The sequence below is a fragment of the Osmerus eperlanus genome, chromosome 4 (genome assembly GCF_963692335.1).
Source record: "Osmerus eperlanus chromosome 4, fOsmEpe2.1, whole genome shotgun sequence".
Lineage (NCBI taxonomy): Eukaryota > Metazoa > Chordata > Actinopteri > Osmeriformes > Osmeridae > Osmerus > Osmerus eperlanus.
The window spans coordinates 14185313-14210591 of NC_085021.1; the positions used below are offsets into that span (position 1 = coordinate 14185313).

The 25279-nt window shown below is 39.3% G+C and overlaps 1 protein-coding gene across 1 annotated transcript in view; it reads left to right on the top strand.

Moving 5' to 3' along the window:
- Positions 1-25279, top strand: part of LOC134018952 (metabotropic glutamate receptor 4-like) — a 109267-nt gene that overhangs the window by 62230 nt on the left and 21758 nt on the right. The window contains exons 3-6 of the mRNA XM_062459348.1: positions 4704-4920; positions 18467-18602; positions 20864-21018; positions 21313-21453. Coding sequence (XP_062315332.1) covers positions 4704-4920; positions 18467-18602; positions 20864-21018; positions 21313-21453 — 649 coding nt within the window. The remainder of the gene's footprint in view (positions 1-4703; positions 4921-18466; positions 18603-20863; positions 21019-21312; positions 21454-25279) is intronic.

Sequence of the window (25279 nt, forward strand, 5' to 3'; positions counted from 1 at the left end):
TCTGCAGGGCTCCTGTGAGAGCAGACTGGCCGTGACAGGGTTTGCTAATAACTTGAGCTGACAGACAGGTGTAAAACTTCATCGTGAAAAAAGAACCTACGCCATTACCTTGGTGACTGCTGCCCCTCCACAGGGAGCCTTCCAGCCTAAGGGATCAGGTGAAATCACAGTCTAACAGAAAATGGGGGTGTCTGGCAGAATCCCTATGTGCTATACTACCCACCTCGAGTCACAGCCATGGCCTGACCCTGGAAGAGTTTCTTTGCAGACATACACATGCTTTGCAGATGTATGATTTAATATTTTGGCACACTTCTAATGAGCATCATTACCTTGTATTGATGTTGTGCCAAATTAACCTTTGGACTTTGTTAAAGCTACATTTATTCAAAGTGGGTGATTTGATCAAAATAATATTGTACCTATTGCCGTTAAGCCTTTTATGAACCAAATGGATGAGATGGGGTGGAGTGGTGCAGATTAAATCATCTGTATAAACCTGGGAATTAAACATTATAGTGTTTCTTCCCCACAATACAGTTCTAGTCATGTATGCCAAACAAGACTGACATATCTGTTAGCAGTGTGTAAGGGGATCAGGTCAGCGGAATTTGGTCCGACAGGTCATAAAACTAGTTTAGTCTTAATGAGATCAGAGGGAGAGACTCCTTCTTTTGAAATTCTAAGGAATTCTAAGGAAGAAAGCTATTATGTCGACACATTTTAAGGAATGGAGTTCTGCCGTGTCAGTAGGAGCTCTGAGTACAGGAGAACACCTAAACATCTGTGCTGTTCCACGGAGGCTGTGCATGCTATATAACAGTATTTTATCAAAACACAGGGATTTTTATTTTGCGTCAACTCATGTTCTGTGGCAGGTCAGAAGGGGAGTTGGCTTGGGAATGCAATTTCTTGAGTCAAAGTGAAGAAGTTTACAGTGTTCCCTTACAGAACACACGCCTGTTCCGGACTATCACAGCTCTCCAGAGTGGTAGAATTCTGAGAAACAAAACCATGATAAGCTTTGCTTGACCTGTTCTTAACTGGATGATGGAACTCTGTGATAGATACAGAAAAGAATATCCTTCATGTAAAAAATGACATTTGGGGCATATTCACTGAACCTCAGGCCATATTACTGATATGGATAGTTACAGTATCACTAGAGGGTATGAATCCCATTTCAACATTTTAGATGTTAAGTACTACAGTTACAAAACTTTTTGTAACTGATTACTAAATGAAATCAGCCATTTTCTGTCTGGATCAGCCATCAGTGTATTGTACTCTAGGGGTTCAATATATTAAAAGCAGAGCATACGAGTACTACATTTACATTTAGTCATTTAGCAGACGCTCTTATCCAGAGTGACTTACAGTGAGTACAGGGACATTCCCCCCGAAGAAAGTAAGGTGAAGTGCCTCGCCCAAGGACACAACGTCATTTGGCACGAATGACGTTGGATTCGTCAACCTTCGGATTACTAGCCCAATTCCCTAACCGCTCAGCCACCTGACTCCTAGTACTGTCAGGATGTTTTGAGAAGGGATTCTGTGTGATGTGTTATTTTTGTTTGGACCCCCTGGGATGAGAGCCTGGCTGAACCTGGTGGGTGACACCACAGGGAGATGTGATGTGACAAGCCATGTGGTGGTGTTGTTTTTTAATCCTTTGCGTTACGTTGATTTACTTTCTCTTTTGGGAAAAATAACAGAAAAAATATTATTGAAAGAAATGGCCTTTTAATCTTAAAAGACCTTCTAGGTCATGTGATTATGGAGGCAGAAGGTAATAGCCTGACATAAAAATGCTTTTGATTTGATTGCAGCTGTTTATTCTCTGAAGGTAGATATATAAGTCACGTATTGTGCCTTCCACAGAACCTTAATCATCGCCAAAAGAATGAGCACATAGACAGAGCCCTTCATATGACTTCAAAGCATAGAAAAATGTGAACCATGTTACCCCGTCCTTCAAAGTAGAAAGAGCACTCCAAATACAGTAGTGGGTACAGTGAGTTGAAGTAGAGAAAGTTTAAGGGTGTGATGTACCTTGAGTGTGTGTTCTGCATGATAGTTCCAGCCTCCTTCTCTGGCTTGCTGTCAGAGACAGCTGTTTAACCAACAAGCCTGCTGACCCATGCCAGTCCCTAGGGAGCACACTGGACACGTGCCGCAGACACAGGCTGGGCTTTCTGTCCCTATGAGCATCCCAATTACCAGGAACACTGTGGCCTATTAGCACTGCACGACTTGTCTCTAGTTCTGGCCAGAGAGTCGAGCTTACAAAGCTGAATATGATTGATACATTTTTATCCTATCCTATGACTCATTCCACATGAAACACAATGCTCAAAGAAGTGCCATCAATGTACAAAGTAGAAGACAGTGGATGCACGGAGCATACATGGCTATATTTGTCTCACATTTTGATAAAAACGATTTACTCTTTAAACTGATTTGTATGATTGGACAATTTTTTTGAGAACTTTACTAAAAAGAACATGTGGTGCTCAACCAAATTGTACCTCTTATTGACAGTGCCACCTGATGAGAGACAGCCTTGCTCCTTTGCATGATTGAACCGATACATGGTTGCAGTAGAGGAGGAGCGGGCGAGAGAATGCGTGATACTGGGTTGGGCTGGCTGTAGGGGCTGTGGACTGCAGGTACAGCTTGTCTGTACTCTAGTTCTGGCTGCGGGGGTGAGCACACTATGCTCAGGATCAATGGGGAGCCACAGCTGAAGACATCAAAGCCAGTCACAATGTGAGGCTGAGGGAGAGGGGAGAAGGTTAGTTCTCTTGCAGTCAGCTGGCAGTGGAGGGCCTGCTGGTAAGCTCATGGTTTGGACAGGTGAACCATGCTGCAATGCTGTGCCAGGGAAATTCAGCCCTCTGACGTGCAAAAGGTTCTAGAATGATAGTTAAAAGAACATAACATGCATTGCTGTAAAGGAAGTCAAAGAGTTTGTCACAGATGTCATAAAATGAAAGCACGTCTATTTAGTCAGTTCTGTTAATTATTTTCAGGAACCAGTGTGGAAATGGGCACACATTATATCCAGTCATGACATTCAAGTCATATCAATTGATTTGATGACTATGAGCTGGTAAAATGAAATACCTATTGAATATGGGGTACTTTTGTCAACTTAAAACAGTAATCCATGTAAAAAAAAGAAAAAAAAAAGGTGATAAAACGCTCCTGAAAATGAATCACATTTTTGCAGCATCTGCCTCCCTAGATACTTCAGTTTCTCCCCAGTGATACTTCAAGGTGACCGCATATGCCAATAGCCCTTCAGGCTGTAGCATAGAGACAGACAACATTTGGAGAGAAATCTGATTAATTTAATTTAGTCACATCTTAAAATGATAAGAGTAAAGCTGAGTGAATATCATATGGAAAGACCCTTATCTTGAATTATTATCCACTGTGTTTTATTCTGTGATGTGTTTCATGGACATAATTTTAGAAATTAAAATGCATTTAGGGAATTCTATATTCTGTATGGAGGTCCAGTTTTCTTGGATGCCATTGGATGATCATCTTCTAGGACCTAAAGTAGATTGACTAGAGGTATTTTTATAATCTATGGTAAGGTACAGTAGTATTGTTGGAATCAGGACATCTAGGGTTTGCCCTCTGAATGTCCAGTGTAATAATTTATAAGCCACAGGGAATTGGCAACAATAAAAAATGCATCAGCATAAAAAGTGTGTCTTTATATTTTATGTTGTAGCATGAAACATGTTACTGAATGTCATGAAAACTACTAAGATAACTTCCAAACTTCACAACGAAAATAATTCAGTACTAGACTGCAAGAACAGAGTTCAGTGGCAATCATAAATCTGAAACAACTTGAACTAGCAAGAATAGAGATAGTGTATACTTATCGCTATTTGGCTGAAGGCTGTTTTAAAATACTTCTGGAATGGCAGTTTGCTCAGTTGGAGGTTAAAAGCTGTTACTGCATTTGTACAAGCAAAAGCACAAATATGCAGATACCCAATCTTGCACAGTTTCACTTGCTATCTCTGAAGTATAATGTCTGGATAAGCAGTAGGTCTATGTGATGTTGGGATCATCAGGATTATTGGGATATGGGATTATTCACTCTGATTTTATATGGCTATACCTGGTAATGTCAATGTTGCCTAACTGCATCTCCTATATGATTATTGCATTTATTCTGAATAAATATACATACAAAAGAGAGGAAGAGTTGTATAACCTGTATTACTTCCTTTGTTGTTTACTTAATTAAATGGCTATGATGCTTTTGTGAATGCCAACAGGAAAATAATAATGTGCTTTAACGAGGTACTTTAAATGTGTTAGAACAATTGCCAGAACAAAGCCACTTGTCTGTAAAAGATACATTTCACCCACAAATGAATCACATCATGTCTGTGAGAATTAAGTTTTGAATCGTTAACAGCTTTTCTGCTCCTTGATTAGCCCCAGGGCATGAATGGTATAACACTTTAAACATCAACAGCAGTAATCTCATGACGATCATTGCACCCTCTGAAACAACACTCTCACTTCTGCAGGCTGCTGTGACACAGACTGTGTTTGAATTTTTCCTTGCGCAAGGCTCTTTTATGAACAAATGGCAGTGCTATGTTGAGGATGTGATCTAATATGGTAATGTGAAGACCTGAAATCCCTCCATCCCTCTCTCTTTCTTTCAGATCCCTCAGGTGAGCTATGCCTCCACTGCTCCCGAGCTGAGTGATAACACACGCTACGACTTCTTCTCCAGAGTGGTGCCCCCAGACACCTACCAGGCCCAGGCCATGGTGGACATTGTCAAAGCCATGCACTGGAACTACGTCTCCACCGTGGCATCCGAGGGCAACTATGGAGAGAGTGGTGTTGATGCATTCATTCAGAAGTGTCGCGAAGACGGTGAGTCAGGTTTCTCCTTTGTCTGCCATGGACAGTAAAAGATTAATGAACTCATTAAATACAGCCCCCTGCAGTGAACCTCTAAAAGTGCCTTTCAAGGAGCCTTTCTGAGATATACAGCATCTTTAAGAACCACAGATGGACTTGAACCAGATGGGAGCAGTCTGCAAATATTCCATGTTATGTAGGTCACTTTAAATATTGTATTTCCCTCTACGCTTGAATCGTTGGTTTGAAAGCATCATTGATTGTTTGCTCTTAAAGAATCCTATTTTCGAGTTCCATGTGGAGCAAACACTCACAGAGATTAAATGCCACTTGACCTACTATGTGTATATGAATATGTCATAGGGTGTCAGTCCTTGAATTAAATGCTTTGTTCAAGTAGCAAGACAAACAAAGCAAAATAAGCTTAATGTCTGCAATTATTTTGACACAGTGGCCTGTATTTGCTTAGTTGTTGCTCAGGTTTTGGCACCATGCCATCTATGTTATTGCTCCTCAGGCAGCACTGCATGGTGGAAGACAATCCCAGTTACATCTAAGCAATGACAATATGTGTGCTGAATTCAAATGTGTGAATAACAATGAACAATACATTCCATTTTGACAATCTGACCACTCATCAATACCAGTTGTAAAAGACAATCACTAACCTTTATCACCAGATAGCAAAACCAAAATGTCATAATGTCTTTACTCTGTTCATGAATTATGACAGAAATGAATCTTACAACATTCCATCATATCATTCTCCTGACCTGTAACTACAGTTTTGTTATTTTAGAAATATTTAACCTGATTCAGTAACAGCTTTTGAAATTGTGAGCTGATGAACGGTCCCTATCTGAATAACAAAACAAATGTTGTGTGCCTGTCTTGAAAGCCTTCACAGCCTTCACAGATCTAAGAGAACTAAATAGTTTAAAGTCATTCATAATTTTTGTCTTGAATGATTCTTTCACTTAAAGTGTCTAGTGGTTGATTTAAGGCACAAGATGATCTGTGAGAAAGAAAGTGAGAGTCAGTGAGAAACTGAATGATAGGGAGAAGTAAGCACATGCCTCCAGCGGCATAAGGAGTGGGCGTAGTACACGGTTGGGAATACAGACAGCTCTGTGCTGGGAGCTTCCTGCACGCGCTTCTCCTGACCCCTGACCCCCACTGAGGCTGAATGTAATGACTACCGACATGCTTGGTGGTCTCTGTGCCACTGCGCCTCCCTCTCCTGCAAGCGCCAAGCTGCTGCCTATAACCGCACATCCTGGGGAACGACCGGTGGCAGAGTAGCCATTGCAAGGCCCAAAGATGTCTCCCAGCAATGAAAAATAAGTTTGTATGAGAATGAGTTCTGCTGGCTCAGCAGTTTGGAGGGGTTAGACCGCAGGTTGCACAATGGGGAACCTACAGAACAGGAGTTCCTAGTGGGGCAAAGATTAGCCGGAATAGAAGTTATTCCCAGGGTCGGGCTCAGTTGAAGCAGTAGTTTTAAACTACTCAGATTCCAAGATGGATTTTGAAAGCATTCCAGGTTTCCTCTGTGATACACTTCTGGCAATGGTCAAAATGTACCCCATGTAGCTGCTGAACCCATGAGCCCTGATTGTCCTGACTCACTTCCCCACTAAATCATGGCTTGTCCAATTAGCATCCAGATCACCCTGGCTTCGTAGATGACTTCCCTCGATTAGGGGTTCACTTTTGGAGCCCAGCAGTGCTTCTACAGACCATTATACTCTGCTCTTTAACAATGCTTAAAGACACCAGTGCACTGATCCCTCAAAGGAATCAAATCACATGATGTGTTTCAGAGAAATAAACAGACACTGCTCAGGAAAAGAAAAACTAGGAATTCTCCGGAATTCTCGTCGTAAAGCTGATTTCATTGATGAGATTGGGAAAAACAAATCAAAGTCTGACATATGATAGCTCAAAACTTCACAATTTAGGCCTTGTATTGAGTGATCAAAGGAAAAGAAAGAGAACAGCAATACAAAAAATATTAGAATTTCCATAGAGGAAAACATTTGACTGTCATTCGCCTCTGGTTTAGACACATTTGGGATGCAGGTGTTGTAATGCCAAATGGTAAATACCTTCGGGGCTGCAATTTCACATGTGAAACCCAAATTATCTGTACATGTATTTAGCACCTTATGGCATAGGAATTGCTATGGAATTACATGGTATTGAGTAATAGCAGCATAGGTTATTACAAAAGTGTAGAAAGCTCGGCATGGGGAGGGGTGTTAAGGTGGATGTCAAAGTGGATGTTGTAAAGAGGCAGTTAAAGGTTGCGTTACCAAAACAAGATCAATGTTAACATCCACCTAGACTACTTGAAAGGTCAACCCCACTCTTTCTAAGTTTCACTTGTGTTCCAACTTGTACCACTAAACCAAATGCAATTCCTATGTAGGAATCCATGTGCAGAGTTTAATATACTGAATGTGTTATTTAATGTGTTGGATTATATATATAGCTGGGCAAAACTTTCTGATGTTACATAGGGTCTACACCTAAGCATAGTCCTGGACTGTCTGACAGTGGCCCCATCAGAGATAAGTGGCTATCAAAGCTACAGGTGTTTGGCTGCCTGACATCCTCTGCAGAGGCTTGCTTTTGAGAGCACTGCAAGTTTAGAAATGGAAGGCTTTTCCCTCTCATTAATCAGTCAAATAAAAGCCAAGCCAATAACGCTAAGGTGTACACTCTCTCTCATCACACTTGACAGGACACAGAGTTGGGGTTGTCTCACAAAAAAGTGTGCACCATTTAGCTCTTTAGAAATACTGTAGCTCTTACATGTATAAGATTCATCTCAAGATCAGTCGTGGTTAGGTGCAGTTTTTTCATATTCCAATTACTTCCTAATTGCACACACATCCTGTTACCGTGTGTTATCAATTTATTTATTTACCATCTTAGATTGCTCTGACATCCCCACTGATGACTCTAGTATGCCGGGTGAAAATTAGTTGACTGGATGTAATTTCATTAGGCCTAATGAGCAGACAAAGGGGACGCTCGGTAATCAGGCTCTTGATGATATGTGGCCTTTCATGTACTCTCCTGACTGGTGATCACCCAGCCCATTCACTATAACTAGGATACACAGATTGCTGCTGGTGACCCTTTAACATGAGTCTGTGACAAGCAGTTTTCATCCACACAAAAATGTTGCTGCTGTGATGGAGAGGAGTGTTTTTTTTTAAATTTGTGACAAAGTACTATTCTGAATTGGAATTGGCGGAGCCCAACCAATATGGCTTAAATTGTAAGTGAAAATTACTATGTTCACAATCATCTTTCCCTCTTTCCGTCTGTCTCTGGATATTGGCTTGAGTACACACTCTGTACATGTTTCCACAGGACTAGAGTAAACCAATATGTTGGCAGCTACTTGATTTAGAATTGGTCTTGCTGTATAGAGCAAAGCTTTACTCCTGAGGTGATATCATCTAAAGAAAATAACATTGGCCTTTTTCTGTTGAAACAAGCCCCAGAGCAGAAGGGTCACGTGCAGACCTGAGTAAACCTCCTGAACTGAACACTGTGAGAGATCTGAGTGAAAAGTTAAGACTACCACAAAGTAAAATTCAGTTAGCAGTAACATACTACATAGTAAATAGGTTACAGTACCACTTTGTTAAATGTACAGGACGTACATTGGTACACATTTAAATTAAATAGAACAACTAATTACAGTTAACAGTATTAGTCTTATGGGAATTAATAGCATATTGTTTACCATTCCCCTGTTGAATGGGAGCCCAGTAGACACATTTTAAATCACGGTCATCATTCTTACTCTGTCAGCAGTCTTCTTGCAGATTGCCATTTGAGGAACCTAGGCTTGGCATGGTTTGTCACTTGATTGTATAAATTAGTCTGCTGTGCAGATGGAAGCTGCAGGGTGATTTGTGGACACATAACTCATCTGTTACTCTCAGTGTCTCTACCTCCTCCTTGCTCTCCTCAATCTCTTAATGGTTTTTTAAGAAACAAAGTCAGCAATCCAAAAGTCTGACACGATATTTGTCAAAATGAGACTTCCTGTTGTCAAACATCCCTGAAGACAAACAAAAACAAGGGAAAGATGCATTGAATCAACGTGCCTCACATATTCAGCATTCCAGTAGGATATGCCAAATCAAATCAAATCAAATCAAATGTATTTGTATAGCCCTTTTTACACGCAAGCATGTCACAGAGGGCTTCACATATGCCCATAGAACTGCCCCTCAACCAACCTAAACCCTCAAGGAAGACAAGGAAAAACTCCCAAAAAACTCTCAACAGGAGAAAAAAAAAAAAAATGGAAGAAACCTTGGGAGGAGCAATTCAGAGAGGGATCCCCTCCTCCAGAGACGGTTGGTGGGAGAGAGGAGCAGAACACAGGCTAAACATAGTCATACAGTGTCGATGGGTTTTTAAAACACCAAAATCCATTATTCAACTTTATAGATGTAGGACAGGACCGGGAGACTCGCGACCAGGTCCAGCGTTGGCTGACCGACGACCAGGCAGGTGCTGACAACTCAAACCCCCCACACCACAAGGGATGTGTGTGGGGGGGGGACAGAGAGAGGAGAGCAGGGATTAGAGAATGCCAGGAGCAGCTAACAGTTACAGTCATAATAGAATGAGATCCCCACCGGTCAAGTGTGGACTGGTGCAGCAATTTAACAGAGCAAAAAAGGGGAATTTGATGCAACCCCACACACCAAGACAGCGACAGTCCCCCTCATTTGGAACATGAAATCTGTTCCAGGGGAAGAGAACTCTAAAATAAGTTATACTTAAAGAATAAGGATGGAAACAACCCGTCCCCCGTTGCCTCCAACTAGTAACATACTTACCTTTAACAGTCGTAGAATTGACTAAACAATAACGTTTTTAACCTAATTTTAAACGTCGAAACAGTATCAGACTCCCTAATTGAGACGGGTAGTTTATTCCAGAGAAGAGGCGCTCTATATGAGAACGCCCTACCTCCAGCTGTTTTTTTCTTAATTTTGGGAACCACCAGATAGCCGGCATCTTGAGATCTAAGTGTCCTTGCGGGGCAATAGGGTGCAAGGAGACCGGAGATGTACAGTGGTGCCAATCCATGCAGAGATTTGTAGGTTAGTAGTAGAACTTTGAAGTCAGCTCTGGCTTGGATAGGGAGCCAGTGTAGAGAGACAAGAGTAGATGTTATGTGATCAAACTTTCTTGTTCTGGTCAATAGTCTAGCAGCAGCATTTTGCACCCGCTGTAAATTTTTTAGGTGGGTAATTGGGAGGCCAGAGAACAACACATTGCAATAGTCCAATCGGGACGTAACAAATGCATGTATTAGTTTTTCGGTTCCAAGTTATAATGTCTACTTGCATACAAAAATGATGTGTGGTCTACATAAATTAGCATGAAATGTAATCAATAATCAGTGCATAAGTACAGCATATGGTCAATTCAAATGTAGCAGTATGACCATTCTAGCAACAGAGTTCTCTGTGCTTTATAAATTGATGCCTGAATAGTGTAGTTGCCAGAGGAAAAGACTGAAAAATATGTTGTTTATCATAACAACAAAACTATATCATGTCACATGAGATTTTCTGAAATACAGAGAGTAGTGGCTTGAAGTGCTTTACCTGTGCAGAAAATGCTTTGGTGGCCAAACATCACAAATTACATTTCAAGTTTTTTGGGGTAGGAAAGTCTGGCCTCACAGGAACACTGAATATGTTTTTTCATGGCCATACTGTAGGTTTGTCTTGAAAGATTGGGGGACTTGATTGAGATATATGGTTCGGATTAGGTCCCCCTGATGCCTTTTGTTTTTTTCGACTCAATTCCATTAAGTCTGTAGATGCTGTTAAACTCATGCTCTTAATGTGTGACCTGTTCTATGACCCATTCAGCTTAGCCTCAGACTATGCTATAGGTCACTTTTAATGTTGCATTAATGATATGATCATATGTTCATTAACTTGTTGCAAGACTACTTGTTTCCTCTTTTCATTTCAGGTAGCCCCTTCCTCATACAGAGTTGTGGTTCTTGCAGACTCTGTACTGTACAGTCCTGTTCACGTGGTCCTGATTCATTGCCCATTGTAGATGTCAGAATGTTTCTGGTGTATTAAGGTAGTTCAAATGGTAAATTATAGGTCAATTGTCCATCATATGCCAGAGGCAGGCCATGGGATGAGATAAGGTTTCCCAATATCTTATTGTACTGTTCTAATGAAAATGTAACTTTTATGACCCTGTCCCTGGCTGTCCTCTATGGTTGATCCTTCTCACAGTACCTCTGAAAAGGAAAATGTTTTTCCACTGCTGACCACTATTTTAAGAAGCTTCCTCTTATTAGAGACTCCTGGCCCTAGCTAGTAATGGACACTTACCCCTTAAACAAAAAAGCTGTGTCCACTGACTTGACCACTGAGTCAAGTGGTCTGAAAATGTTCAGAGTATAGACTTTGACTGACTATAATTACACCCACCCACCCAGCCTGATTTTAATTGCAAGGGTGAATGTGACAACCATCCTAAACAGGTGTGCAGAAAAATAAACAACCAAATAATCATTATTCCCACCAAAAACGTTTTAAGCCTCTATACAAATGCAATTGCTTGTAGTGATTAATAGGCCTATTACAGGATAATAATAGACTTCATTTTGTGGTTTGAAGAGAAAAATACAATTTATGTTTTTTGATGGGGCATTTGGAAAGCTAAATATAAACCATTATCCATGATAAATGATGTGCCATTAAATATTCCCTCCTGTGTATGGTGTATTCTATGATATGTTTAAATTAAGAGTCTTAGGCATCCCCTTCATCCTTTAATGAGCCCACAGCCATGAACATTAGCAGGTTGTCAACCATAATTGTTTGCATTTTGAGTAGCTTAATACGGTCAGCCATTTTTAGCCATTAGCTTTCTGTTCAAATGATTCTGATTATTTCAAGATGGACTATTCTTACCTTTATTTAATATTTTGGAACATTGAAGAAAATGTGTGGAACACAACAAAATAACTCAATCTCAGCAGAAAGACAATTGCATCTCAGATGCTTATTTACCTTTCCCTGGATATCCTGTAGTGAACAGTGAAATATAATTGTCTAATCAACAGTGCTATATTGCATAATATCAGCATAGGTTGGGGGATAATTTCTACTTTTTGAGTGACAGATGGAGCAGGACATTTTGGAGTGACAAGGGCAGGGACTGTAGACAGGGGCACAAGGATGGCAGGAGATTTATTATGAGGGTATTAGCTTTGCGATATTCGTTCCCTTTGGCGTGAGAGGAGTGTCAAGAAAAAATGTGATTAGAATACTTGTTCGGTAGTTTAAAGTATTATTGTATTTATATAATTTTAACAGTTTCTTTTTGCAACTTTGAAGATTTATCTCTTTTTTCATGTATCCTTGATTCTGAGATCATATTAAAGGAAAGATGGTTGTAAATGGTATTTTAAACCTCCAAGCACTTCAAATTGAACTTTTAATTATCACTACAGCAATAAGATGCCTGCTAAGTCATCATTACCATAAAAATAGATGAACTATTTGATTATCTTACATTAATATCTTGTCATCCAGAATCCTTGCGTATATCAGCCATCTGTCTTTACCCCTTTACTAAGTTTCCCTACATTTTTTACTCCTATTTTTGCTCAAACATTTCATTTTAATGGTCTGATATACAATATTTGAATTGGTTGCTGGGAAGAGAAAATAAGATATCGTAATGCAATCTTCAAATCTCCAACCCATGCATAAGATTGAGCAACAATTCCATTGGCCAGGGCTCATTTAACACTAATGGTGGCTGGGTATAGCTTTTGGGGTTAAAGGAGATGTTAGAATTGACTGGTCATGCTCCCCTGTTTCTTGTGTATATTTTCCCTATTCCCAGCACCAAGCATGTTACTGCATGTTTTATAGTGTGGCTTTTCAGAGTCTCAAGGCTGCAGGTGAAACAGAGAGGATTCTGGAACATTTGCTGGTCAACTGAACGTGTACACATGAAATGCATGAGTGGTTTACATTTACATTTAGTCATTTAGCAGACGCTCTTATCCAGAGCGACTTACAGTAAGTACACAGGGACATTCCCCCTGAGGCAAGTAGGGTGAAGTGCCTTGCCCAAGGACACAACGTAATTTGGCAACCTTTGGATTACTAGCCCGATTCCCTAACCGCTCAGCCACCTGATTCCCTTTTCAATATAAGTAGACAAATACCGATCAACATTGAGATGTATATAAAATTTGCATGAAGGTACAATTTTTTATGCAAGAGAAATACGCATTTTGAAAATACACATCTGTAAATTACCCCCCAAAAACTTCAGGGTTGAAATGTTTCCTTGATAACTAAGTCTCTACATTGAAATTGCACACAGGTTGTTTTATTACCCAAAGAAAAAGTGGGGAATGTAATATAATATTGGTCCTCTATCACAGAAGATGAGTAGGCCTACAATGGCTTCCTTTGCATCTTTGTTTTTTAATTCAGTTGTTTTGACACTGCACCAATATTTTAGTAATTGTATTTCTTTGTCATACATTTGTAGGATTCAGGAAAGCTTATTGTGTTGATGTTTTACAACAATAAAGAATATATTACATATAAATGTAATTAGACAAAACCTTCAGAGAGGTTGATTGAGGCCACAGACCAAAGGTTTCAGAGATTTACCCTTTCACTCAGAGCTTCGAGCAGTGACTAGAGGTGTGATATTAGTCACTGATAGAACCTGACATTGTACTCGTCCTGTCTTGTTGTTCTGAACACATCAAGTTAGAAGCTAATGGCCATTATCTCAGGGCCAGTTTGTGCAAGTGGTTTCAACACCTGCTGCATACCCATAATCATTGGGAAGAAGTGCTTACATTGGGATTCTGCCACCAGTGGAGTTAGTGTAGGTTGAAAAACTCCACAGCAGGGGGCCATCTTTCTTTTTCAAGTAAGGGTCTGCTCTGAGGACTCTCTTTGGATATGAGAGATCTCCCAGGGCTGTCACATGAGTCATTTCATCACTGCACAAGACAGTTCCTTTCACAATGCTCAGAGGCCTGTTATTCTCCAACTTATAAATCATTTAGCCCAAGTAAGAAAATGTAATTTAGTCATTTTGAAGTCTAATTTATGGTTACCCCAGACCCTTCTGTCATGTACCTTTTATTTATTCAGAGCCTTGGAGCTGAACAGTCAGTAAATTCCCCAGTGTTAAGTCACTCTGTGTATAGACCTAGGGACAATATCAGCCTGAATGTACTGGCTAAATGGACAGTCAAATGAGAGGAAAAATACATGGACAGCTCCTAGTCTATTTTATCTTTTCAAATATTATAACTATTTCACACCAAGAACAAATGCGATTTGTAATTTTTAGGGGTTTTAAAAACGGTCAAAATCAAATGATTAAAATAGTATGTCTTAACGTTTACTCCAGAACTCACGAGTCAATGCCTTTGCTCAGTAGTTATCAAAATGTAATTAAAGAATATGACTCACAGTCACCATCTGACTTAATACTCAAGTCATTTTAAACACATCTACAGACAATCTATTATATGTTTAGCATTTTCCTAAAGCATCTTGCCCTTAATTTCCATGGATTTATTATAAAATGTTCATGTGAAATATTCGAAACATTTTCACATCACACAAATGCACCTTTTTGGAAATCCCTATTAGGTTTTCCCTTTCCACGTAAACACATCTACTGTATATATACAACATTTGTGATAGGGTCTCTGACTGGGTGTGCAGTGTACTGTATTGAGAAGCCATCTCAGTGGGCAGGATGGTTTAGTGACACTCCGGGGAGATTCATATGGAAAAAATAATGTTCTGTCACTCCCTGTCTGCAACCAACTACCTACAGTGTGCCATAGGGATAAATAGAAAGTCCACTTTCCTCTGGGAATTAAAAACGGTTTAGAGATTAAATCAGGCCTGCTGACGGATTTGTTATTATAGGTCCTGGTTTGCCAAGACCTATGAAAACAAGGCATGTTTCCATGCATACAATACCATTGGTGGAAGATTAGCTCAGTCATCAGTCAAAAACAACATGTTATGCTTATGAAAAAAATATAATTACAGATTATTGTTGTTTTAATGAAATTGGCCATTTTACATTTCACTCTAGATCATACATTTTGCTGCAATTGTTATATTTGGTCCATCGGCTGTTCCCAAATGAAATGTCTGGGAAGCAGCATTAACTCAGTAAATCTACCAAGATGCATTTTTTTACATGCTTATGTAATTAATTATTAAGGACTGATGAGATGTAACTATGGCTTTACTCATGCATTTTGTTTACAACGTTGCAGTCTATTGCAATGTATTTATAGTATAGTTTTACACATATTCCATTATATAGCTAAACATAACCACACTCACATCAATGCTGATGATAATTCCATTACTGATCCAGTCAATCAAATTGAACCATGTGCAAATCTTTATGCTACTTTATTTGACTATGAAGCTTTTTGGATCCATTCTTTCAATTTAATTTAACCTGATTTCTTTTTGATAAAGAATTTGATTTGATTAGTACACATATAGACAGATTGCATATCTTCAAGCAAAATCATGTATTTTACTACTTCTATATTCCTGTGAAATGTTGTGGAAACCAGACTCACCAGAATTGAGAATACCGTGCCACACTTGTAGTAATGGTGGAGGAAGGTTACAATCCCCAAAGACAAGTCTTATTTTTAAACAAGGTTCTGACATGGCCTAGAATGTTAGAGTGCTGTAATATGCTGAGAGATAGGGGCAAGTCATCAGCCAGGTCTCTAGCCTGAGAGACATGGTGCCATGGGTTAATTTGTTTTGACCCTGCTTAGCCTGTTGGTTATTTACCTGTCATGATGCTTCGGGGATTTGAACTGTACAGATGTCATACATTTCAAATCCCATCTAAGATGATTTTGATTGCCCATCAAAAATCTGCTCATAATATTGTAAGACATTTGCAGTATACCCCTGATTGACATAAATCTTTTCTTAACTTTTTTTGAATCTGAAGAATTTACAGATTAGGCAGTATTATAGTATTACGTAATCTATGATTTATCAACAAAAAAACAAATACCTCTTTTTTTAAGGGAAAATGTACTATACAGCTGTTAGGCTTCTTCCGTTTTTATTAACTGTCTGTATGTCTACATTTAATTTAGTGGGACAGAGATTGGAAACAGATGAGATGGGGCACTATGGGAGGTATTTAACATTGGTTTACGTTACTTTGGAGGAAACAAGAGGAAGAGTTAATCTGAGCTTCCCAATTACTACCTGTCCTGCAGCTAATGTGATCTAGGAATGCAATTTGTAGAAAAACAGATTCCTGAATGGGACTCATTACTAGAGGATTATAACCTTACATCAATTGAATAGCAGATGCATACTGAGGGGGGCTCATGATGAGATCAATAAAAGGCCAATTTTAGAAAGAGTAGCACATGAAGATATTTATAAAACATTTTTTTCACCTAAACTTAATTTAAAGTGTTACCAATACCACCATTTTTTTTTAAAACTTTTTTACTGAAATATGTAATGAAAAATGTAATACTATACAGTGTGTGTAGTCCTTGAGAGTTAAGGCTGATCTTTAAGTTCTACCATTAGATTAAGTGGACTTTCTATATAGTGGTCTGAGTTCCAGGAGTTATCTCAGAAACTCACCTCCTCGCTGCCTCTGCAACATGTATTTCTACCTTACTGTAAACTCCATTCCAAATACATTTGCACCATATAACTATCTCCTTCTGAAAAACAAAACAAATCTGTTTTGTTCTCTTTTGTCAGTGCCCAATGACCAATATTTGGTCCAGTGGTCCTCGACTCCAGGCTTGCCTTTGTCCCAAAGTATTCTGTTTTATGTTACCCACTCCTGAGGGTAGGCTATGGTATAGGTAGACATGTGAGCTGGAAAAGGGAAGGACAGGGTATCAAAGGATGTTATGCTGTTTAGATTGTGTAGATAAATCACAAGATTTTACTACAGTTTTAATAAATATCAGTGAAATTTGAGACGGATTGAAATACATATCCGAGTATTATTTTGTTTGTAAGTGGGAAAACATTGCTGATGTGGTTGTAAACCTTCAAGGGACACTCCAATGGAAACCATCAAATAGCTTTCAAACCAACACTAAGGGTGTGGCAAAGTGTGGTTGAGAGGGTGAAAAATCATAAAAGCAGGAAAATCATGGATCTTTAATGGGAAAACATGCATGCCTGACTGCAGTACCAAGGCAAAAGCCATTAAAAACATGGACTACTACATGAAATATAACAAGTACAGGGTACATTCCTCTAGAAAATCTAAAGCATTAACCAGTCCAGTGAATAACAAGTGAATGCAATGGGCTGTCATGTAAGACCAGTCACATGCGTGGCAGAGAACACGACAAGAGAGATTCATCTAAATGTAAAACTCAGTAAAATAGCAAAAATCCCTAAACCTTGGAAAACAACCATGAGAATGAACATGAGAACCCTCACTCGGTGCTGTACAATAACATCAGGTCGACTAAAGACCTGAGGGATTCAATCGAAAGTAACACTTTGCACCCACAAGCAAGGCTGTCAGTCTATCATTATTGTTCCGTCAACAGTATTCTCTGCTCTTTTCTTCTGATTCCAGTTTCCTAACCTATTAGTTTCTGAACTTAGGCAGTGCTTTGTTTTATGATCAATGGTCTGGCTGCTATGCAGTGAACCAGAGGGTATTATTCCTGCATTGATTGGCCAGCAGGCTGCTTTTGTATCGGGTCAGGAGAGGAGAGTTCATTAGCATGCACATACACTCTGTGGCATTTTGGCAAGGCAACAAAACAATTCTCCTGAAATGTTTCATTGGGAAATAGAAAGGCTTGCTTGTGGGTAACCAATGGATATACAGTAAGTTCTGGTGTTCCTAGACCTATGCTTAGTCTCTGTTATATTTATGTCTCTCTTTTTGAGGATTAGTATAAACATGGAAACAAATAGTTGTATGCTACCATGAAATTGACACATTCTAACATTTCTTAAATATCACAAAGATACTGTACGTGTGTAGAAGACAAACAAGAAACTCTACCAATTCAGCCAGTCCGTACATTGCTTCACAAATTGTCCATTCTCATTGGCAGGTCTATAAAGTGAATTGATGGTTCTCCATGTCTCAAATCTGCCCCTTGTGGTCCATGAATTATTTTTTTTACACCACACATTCCCCACATGCACAATTTTAATCTCTTACACCTCTAGAAAGTCTGAATAATGGTATTGGTGTTGGTCTAGAGGGAAAACTCTCCATGGTGGAGTATTGAGGAAGGTTATTCTAAGAATGACATGCTTGACTGGATTCTGAAGAACCTTAGTACACCTTATCTACAGGAATAGGATGATAATGCTGTTTTCACCTTGTACTGTAGGTAGAGTGTGATCTCTGATCAAGGATACAATACAAACTACATTCTAGGCCCATGTGTCCTTGCCTTTCAACAAACGACTTCTCTTTTCTGCAGGAGATCTATGTATTGCTCAGTCCATGAAGATACCACGGGAACCTAAGCCAGGAGAATTTGACAAGATTGTTCGCAGATTGAGAGAGAACCCAAATGCCAGGGTTGTTATTCTCTTTGCCAATGAGGATGACATCAGGTAAGTGCTGCAGACTGGCACAAGTGCTCTGAATCACAGAGACTGACATACACACACACAAACAAATACCCACACACTGTAGTCCTCTAGACATTTTTTATGCTTCAGGACTGTAAATCATGGTTTGGTGTGAGAAATATCTTGATCGATTGCATGGGGCTGCAGCTGTTACCTTGTCTGTGTGCACATGTGCAGACATAGTACATGTATGCAGTAGAAACATCAAGTGATAATCAAGTTTTGTAACTGCTTCATGTGTGCTGTACAATAACTACAGAATATAACTCTACCAGTAACTGAAACATGTGTACAGTATGTAATGGCCCTACTTGTATTTTTTAGTTCTATGCATTGTAAAGTAACAGGATTAAAATACAGATTGTGTTTTTAGACCAAGAAATACAAGAAATCCATTTACTGAACACCGTTCATATTTTGTACATCAACACATTTTTATCGTTACATACTTTTTTTAAATGATAGCTTGCTGTAACAAAAGGGTTAAATAATATCCAGTGATACAAAAGCCAGATATACCCCTCTGTATGTGTTCAATGATTTGTGGAGGACTCTTATGCTTCATGAAAAGGGCAGAAGTCCCTGTGCTAATTGACTTAATACAGCCCTGATAACGGGAGTCTGGATATACAGTAATTACAGAACGCAAAGGGGATTTCAACTCGGCATTCTTGGTCTACCCTTGAACCCAGTCAATGTGAGTTGGCAGCCAGTTAATAAAAACTAAAGCTGATTGTACTACACCCAAGCTAGCAAGTTACCGTATGTGTCCCCAAAAAATGTCAGAGGTGGGAAATATGTTTGTCTGCTATTGTTACTTTTGTCAGTAAAGTATGCGGTAAAAATCTAATTTAGAGAAGTTTGCATGGATTGTCATGCCAGCTATTCCCCAGTAAATACCATAAAGGATGAGAGCACCTGGTCTTTGTGATAACTGAAATTGCCCTGCATACGACTTCAATAAGAGCTGCAGTAGAGTCAAAACACTGACTCCCTCTCTCGTCTGATACAGAAATCATGATTAACAAAAAAACGGTATTCTTTTTCCGTATTTTACTCACAGCTTGCTTCATTATATTTTAAAGGATGACAAAATAATACTAAAATGTAGTACAACAGGGAGCCTAGGACATTTACTCAGAATATATCTGAGAGACTATAAACCAAGGTTATTGTGTGAGGCAGCTAGAGCTCACAGAAAAGGTGTTTCATGATTTTAAAATTATGATTATTTATTATAATCATGTATATTAATCATACAGCAATTCATTAATAATTCTAAATAAACACAACAAGGTAGGGTTAAACAACACTACAGCAGTTTAAAAAGCTGGTTATCAAAGTATTTTATTTTACCAAACTGTATTCTAGGGAGTCAGGTGGCTGAGCAGTTAGAGAATTGGGCTAGTAAACAGAAGGTCGCTGGTTCGATTCCCGGCCGTGTCAAATGACGTTGTGTCCTTGGGCAAGGCACTTCACCCTACTTGCCTAAATGTAAATGTATTCAGGGAAACCAGAGTAGGTTCAGGCAGGAGGACTCAGTATGACTTTACGAATACTTTATTTCCCACTATACAAACACGATTGTACATTTGATTTGATTTGGCATTGTGGTTCTGCTCGCATCGGCTCCCTGCCGCATCTGACGAGACACCGTCTCGACCTCCGAGCAGAGAGCGGCGACGCATTCCCCCTGAAACAGGAAACAGAAAACAGAACCAAGGGTGGAGGCCGGGGAGGCGGAGGCAGCAGGAAGACTGAAGTCTATGTCGCACTAGCGATGCATATGCCGGGAATCCCTTATATACCCCGCCCTATTAGGAGGGAGTGCCCTGCGCATAAAATGACGCGTTGCTAGTGGCGCGCTATGTCTCACGTCCTCCTTCATGAACCAGCTCCGCTTGTTCTTTGGACTAGTAAGTCTACTGTCTAAGAGTAGTTTAGCCAGGAGTGCCAGCCGTCTGGTACATCAAGAATTCCACAGCTGTTGTTTATTAATTACATCAATTAGCAGGGAGGGACAAAACATTGAGTTATACAGAAGTGCATCTGCCTGCAACACACTTCTGCCGAGTATAAATTAGTCAGTGAAAATAAACCTAAGTAAAATATGAACCTGCTCTTTGCTACATTGTATGCTAAGAAACTAAAGGTTCTTTATGGCGTATAAAAGCATTTTGTACAATTTTACAATAACAGAATTTTGATCAAACTATGATGTTCTGTCTGTTCCCGTCCCATAGACGGCTTCTTCAGGCAGCTAAGAAGGCCAACCAGACAGGCCACTTTCTGTGGGTGGGTTCAGACAGCTGGGGTTCCAAGATCTCACCAATCCTGAACCAGGAAGAGATGGCTGAGGGGGCTGTCACAATCCTCCCCAAACGACAGTCCATACGAGGTACTGTTTTGTATTAACAAACACACATGCACACCCATGCTGTTGCACATACATACCCAAGCACAAACTAACAATTTAAGTGCAATTATTACATTCTACCATTACCACAGAACACCAACAAGGTGTCATTGTGCTGTAGTAGCATGATTAGAAAACTGCATTGACACAGCACAGTTTAAAAGAAAATGATTTATCAGCCCTAACCCTAACCATCTGAAAATCCAACACACTTCTCAGATGATGATCTACTGTGGGCTCCAAGTCCAACCTTGACTTTATTTTTAACTTCTTCAGGATTTGATCGCTACTTCATCAGCCGAACTTTGGACAACAACAGGAGGAATATCTGGTTTGCAGAATTTTGGGAGAACAACTTTCAGTGCAAACTCAGCCGTCATGCTTTGAAGAAAGGTTCTGGTATTAAGAAATGCACAAGTAAGAAAACTATTTTCTGTATTTTTTCAATTGACAGACATTGATTATGAACATAATTAGTGTTAGCTGTATGTGTATTCCTTCTTTGTGACATTACACAGAGAGCAATTCATAATTGAGTAAAAATGAGCAAAGACATTTTTTTATGCACTTGGATTATGAAGAGAGAGAGAGAGAGGTAACAAATCATTTTGTATTTTGGAAGAATGTTTAGGGTGTGAAAAAAGGATAGGCTCCGAAGTTTGATTAAACAGCACTGAATGTCCCCATTACTCCATGTCGCATGTTCAATTTGCAATGCAGTACAACGGCAATCACCAAAACTGGGCCATTACACAGGCTGAAAACATAATCAATAGGGAATCCAATCAGCACGTTAGAGCCAAGCTCTTTGGTAATTAAAATCACTAGGCACTCCAAGTCCAACTGTCTTTCATTTCCCATTTCGTTACCACTCTCGGAGTCTTAGGCGTCCAGACCTACTGATTGCTGTGCATAGTCTAAACCAGGCTGTGTATTGATGCTTTTAAAGGTTAGGAAGACACATGCATGTGACAGTCAAGGCATAGAAACACTTTATTTACATTTTTATGCTTTATTCCTTATTCAACATCCCATGCAAACACCCTTCTGATTTTAAATGACACATTTCAAATATGGAGTTGTCGTATAATAAGCACTATCACAGCTTTTATAATCCTATGTGCGGTAAAGTTAAGTGTTGAAGGCAAAACAGACTCAAGATGCAGCCTTTAAAGCAGATGTCTCATCAGAGTGCTTGTCTGTATTATTTAATGTCTTTTGATGAAGAGCACTTAGGATCCCTGCCTCAAGCTGTGAAGCTGTGTCCCAGCAAACAGCCCAGCTATGGAAGAATCCGTCAAAATGCACTAGGAGTGGGCGTGCTAAAGCTCAACTTTCAACAACCTCAAAAGAGAGGTAGCTGGTTACTTTATTGTAAGGAGTTGGTGCAATATTACCTATGATGAATGTAAAAAATGCAACATGATGATGCACAAGAACACCAAGCCACATTTTCAAATTGTTCCTGTTAATATTACCTACATAATAGAGTTTATCTGCACTGGAAAATAATCATAACTGTCAATATTTCTAGATTACATTACTTTAACTAGACGACATGCAATGTCTGGACAGAATACCTGAATGTGATTTCTTAATGGAACTTAAGTCTTTGAAGTCCTTTTCATATGATTCTCAAATGCCCTGAACAAAATATTTGTATTTGGATTGTAGAACTCAATATTTTTTGCTGAGAAGAGGAGGAACCTAGACAGAAGTGTATTTCTCTGCATATAGAAACTCAAGGTGTCAGCCAACAGTCAGTTTGATATCACCCTTCTGTGCTGCATGTTGTTCCAAACTTACACACAAAGTGCTGAGGTCCACTTCCCTGGAAACCAACACTATTTACTGTACTCTTCTAGGGCTACAACTGATAACCATCTCTCTCTCTCTCTCTCTCTCTCTCTCTCTCTCTCTCTCTCTCTCTCTCTCTCTCTCTCTCTCTCTCTCTCTCTCTTCTCTCTCTCTCTCTCTCCTTATGGCTCCATTGGTGCCATATTGTGTTATCTAATTGAAAGTTATTATAGATAGAAATTACTGTAAATTCCTACAAAGTAACCTTAACACCATATTTTTTAGATTGTGTTGTAAATCTAAGATATCCTAAACCAAACCATTCTAAATAAAAATATAGGAATACAGAAATAATTAAAATACATTAAATGAAAAACAATCACATTGTACATGAATGTGTTTGTTTTACTGTAATGCACATTTGTCTACTTAAGATAGGGGTTGGTAAGGGGCTTATTGTGCCGGAAGGTTTCAAACAATGTCTCTTAGTGCAAAAAAAATATTTTCAAAGGGCATATCCTTCTATGTTACAAGAGCAGATATGGTACTGTGTCCTCTCTGTGTATTCCTTTCATCAGATGTCATGGTGGCTCTTGAGCTACATTGCTGTTGCTCCTTTTCTTCCAGTGAGTAGCCCCAGGAGCACTGTAATCTCATACAGGAAAGAGTTATGCCCATTCCACTCAGAATCCTCATGTACTAGTACCCTAACCATCCAACAAACACCAATTCTCTCTATGACATACTGTAGGCTACCATGCTGTACCAAATCAGCCAGAGTAGTTCTACATCTGTGATTAACATACACAGTAACTGAGAGTTCATAAACCACCCATTACCTTGTGAACTCTGACAGTCTGCCATTGGTGAAATTGAAACATTAAGCACAGATTATGTATTTGTAATAATTTAACAGAAAAAAACACATGCATGCAAATATATACTGAAGTGTGTCCCCATTCAGTATCAGGAATATTGGTTTCATAAATCGTCAACTGAAATAAAGACTATCATGGTATTAGTAAGTTATTACCAGTCCCTGACTTCAGCCATGAACCCCTTACGTTTAAACATTTTATTAATGTGTTTCAATGACAAAGCCTTTACCACATCACCACACAACATATAAGGAATAAACTTAACTTATGTTTTCATTTGGATAGAGCGTCAATTTAGCACTATACCTTTTTTTCAACAGGGAATGTGACCGTATGGACTGAGATGCTCAGAGTGTGAATGTATAATTCAGTTCCCTCAGTTGGTCTCTGTCCAAAAGTCACTGCTTGTTCCTGCTGGCCATGGCCCAGGTTTACATTGTAGATGACACCAGCCCAACCTTCAGGTCACTGTCTGGCCCTTGGTGGACATGACCAGATGGTGGAGAAACCAAATCGATTGTGCTCCAGACAACGTATAAGCCATTAATCACTTAAGTTATCCACATGGATATTACTGTACAACAGTACTTGTGCCAGAGCAAGTATAAAATGATCTAACTAGGACCTCTACCTGGATCACAGCCAGAATTCTTTGGGGGGAACTGTTCTTTGACCATTAAGCTAATTTGGAAAGAAATTATGGGTAATTACTTGTTAACAATGCCATTGAAATATGGAGGATCAGGCAAATACAACTTCATTTATCAGATACGATTTGTGGTAAAGTGCTTCAGCAAAACAAACATCTCAATCTACCATACTGTAAGTGAGACAATTATCTGCTCAACAGTGCAGTACAGTGTGATATGTTCCCCTAATTATTTGTGTGGTTGATAATGAGCATTGTTCAAATGCCAATGACAATTAATCAAGAAAAGATGGGTCTATAAAACTAAGATACATTTTATTACTGGTATACTGCAGCACACTGTAATGCTGCAAAACAATTTTATTTTCTGGTGAAATTGGGTCACAACTATATATTTCATTATTTCAATCTCATTAGTCTACCTGACAGAACACTTCTATCGATTAGGCCTGAGTTTGAATGTAAAATAAATGTACTCCTGTAAATTTAAATGTAGATCAATTAAAGTCATACCAGACTCACATAATGTTATGGAAAATGCGCCCTTTTCTGAAATCAAAGTAATTTGCTTGCAGCACACACAGTGAAGTATTGGGCTGAACCACTGTGGGTGTGTTGCTTGCTGGTGACAACAATGTGAGGCCTGGTGAGCCTGAATCATTCTATTGCTCACCCTCCCAGTGGCCATGAGTCATCAAGGCCAGTGGGGGGCAAGGGATGCAGTGCCTGCCTGGCTGCCTCGCTGCCAGCATGGCTGCTTGATTGCTTCAAGACCAGATAAGATGATCAAGCAATATTTGTTGCATCCAAGTATCTCTTGAGATCCAATGTAGATTTAAATGTCATTTTTTCTAGAGGTCTAATATCAAAGTAATGCTGAACTATTCCTACAGTAATTCCTTAAGAGTTTATCTGCAAC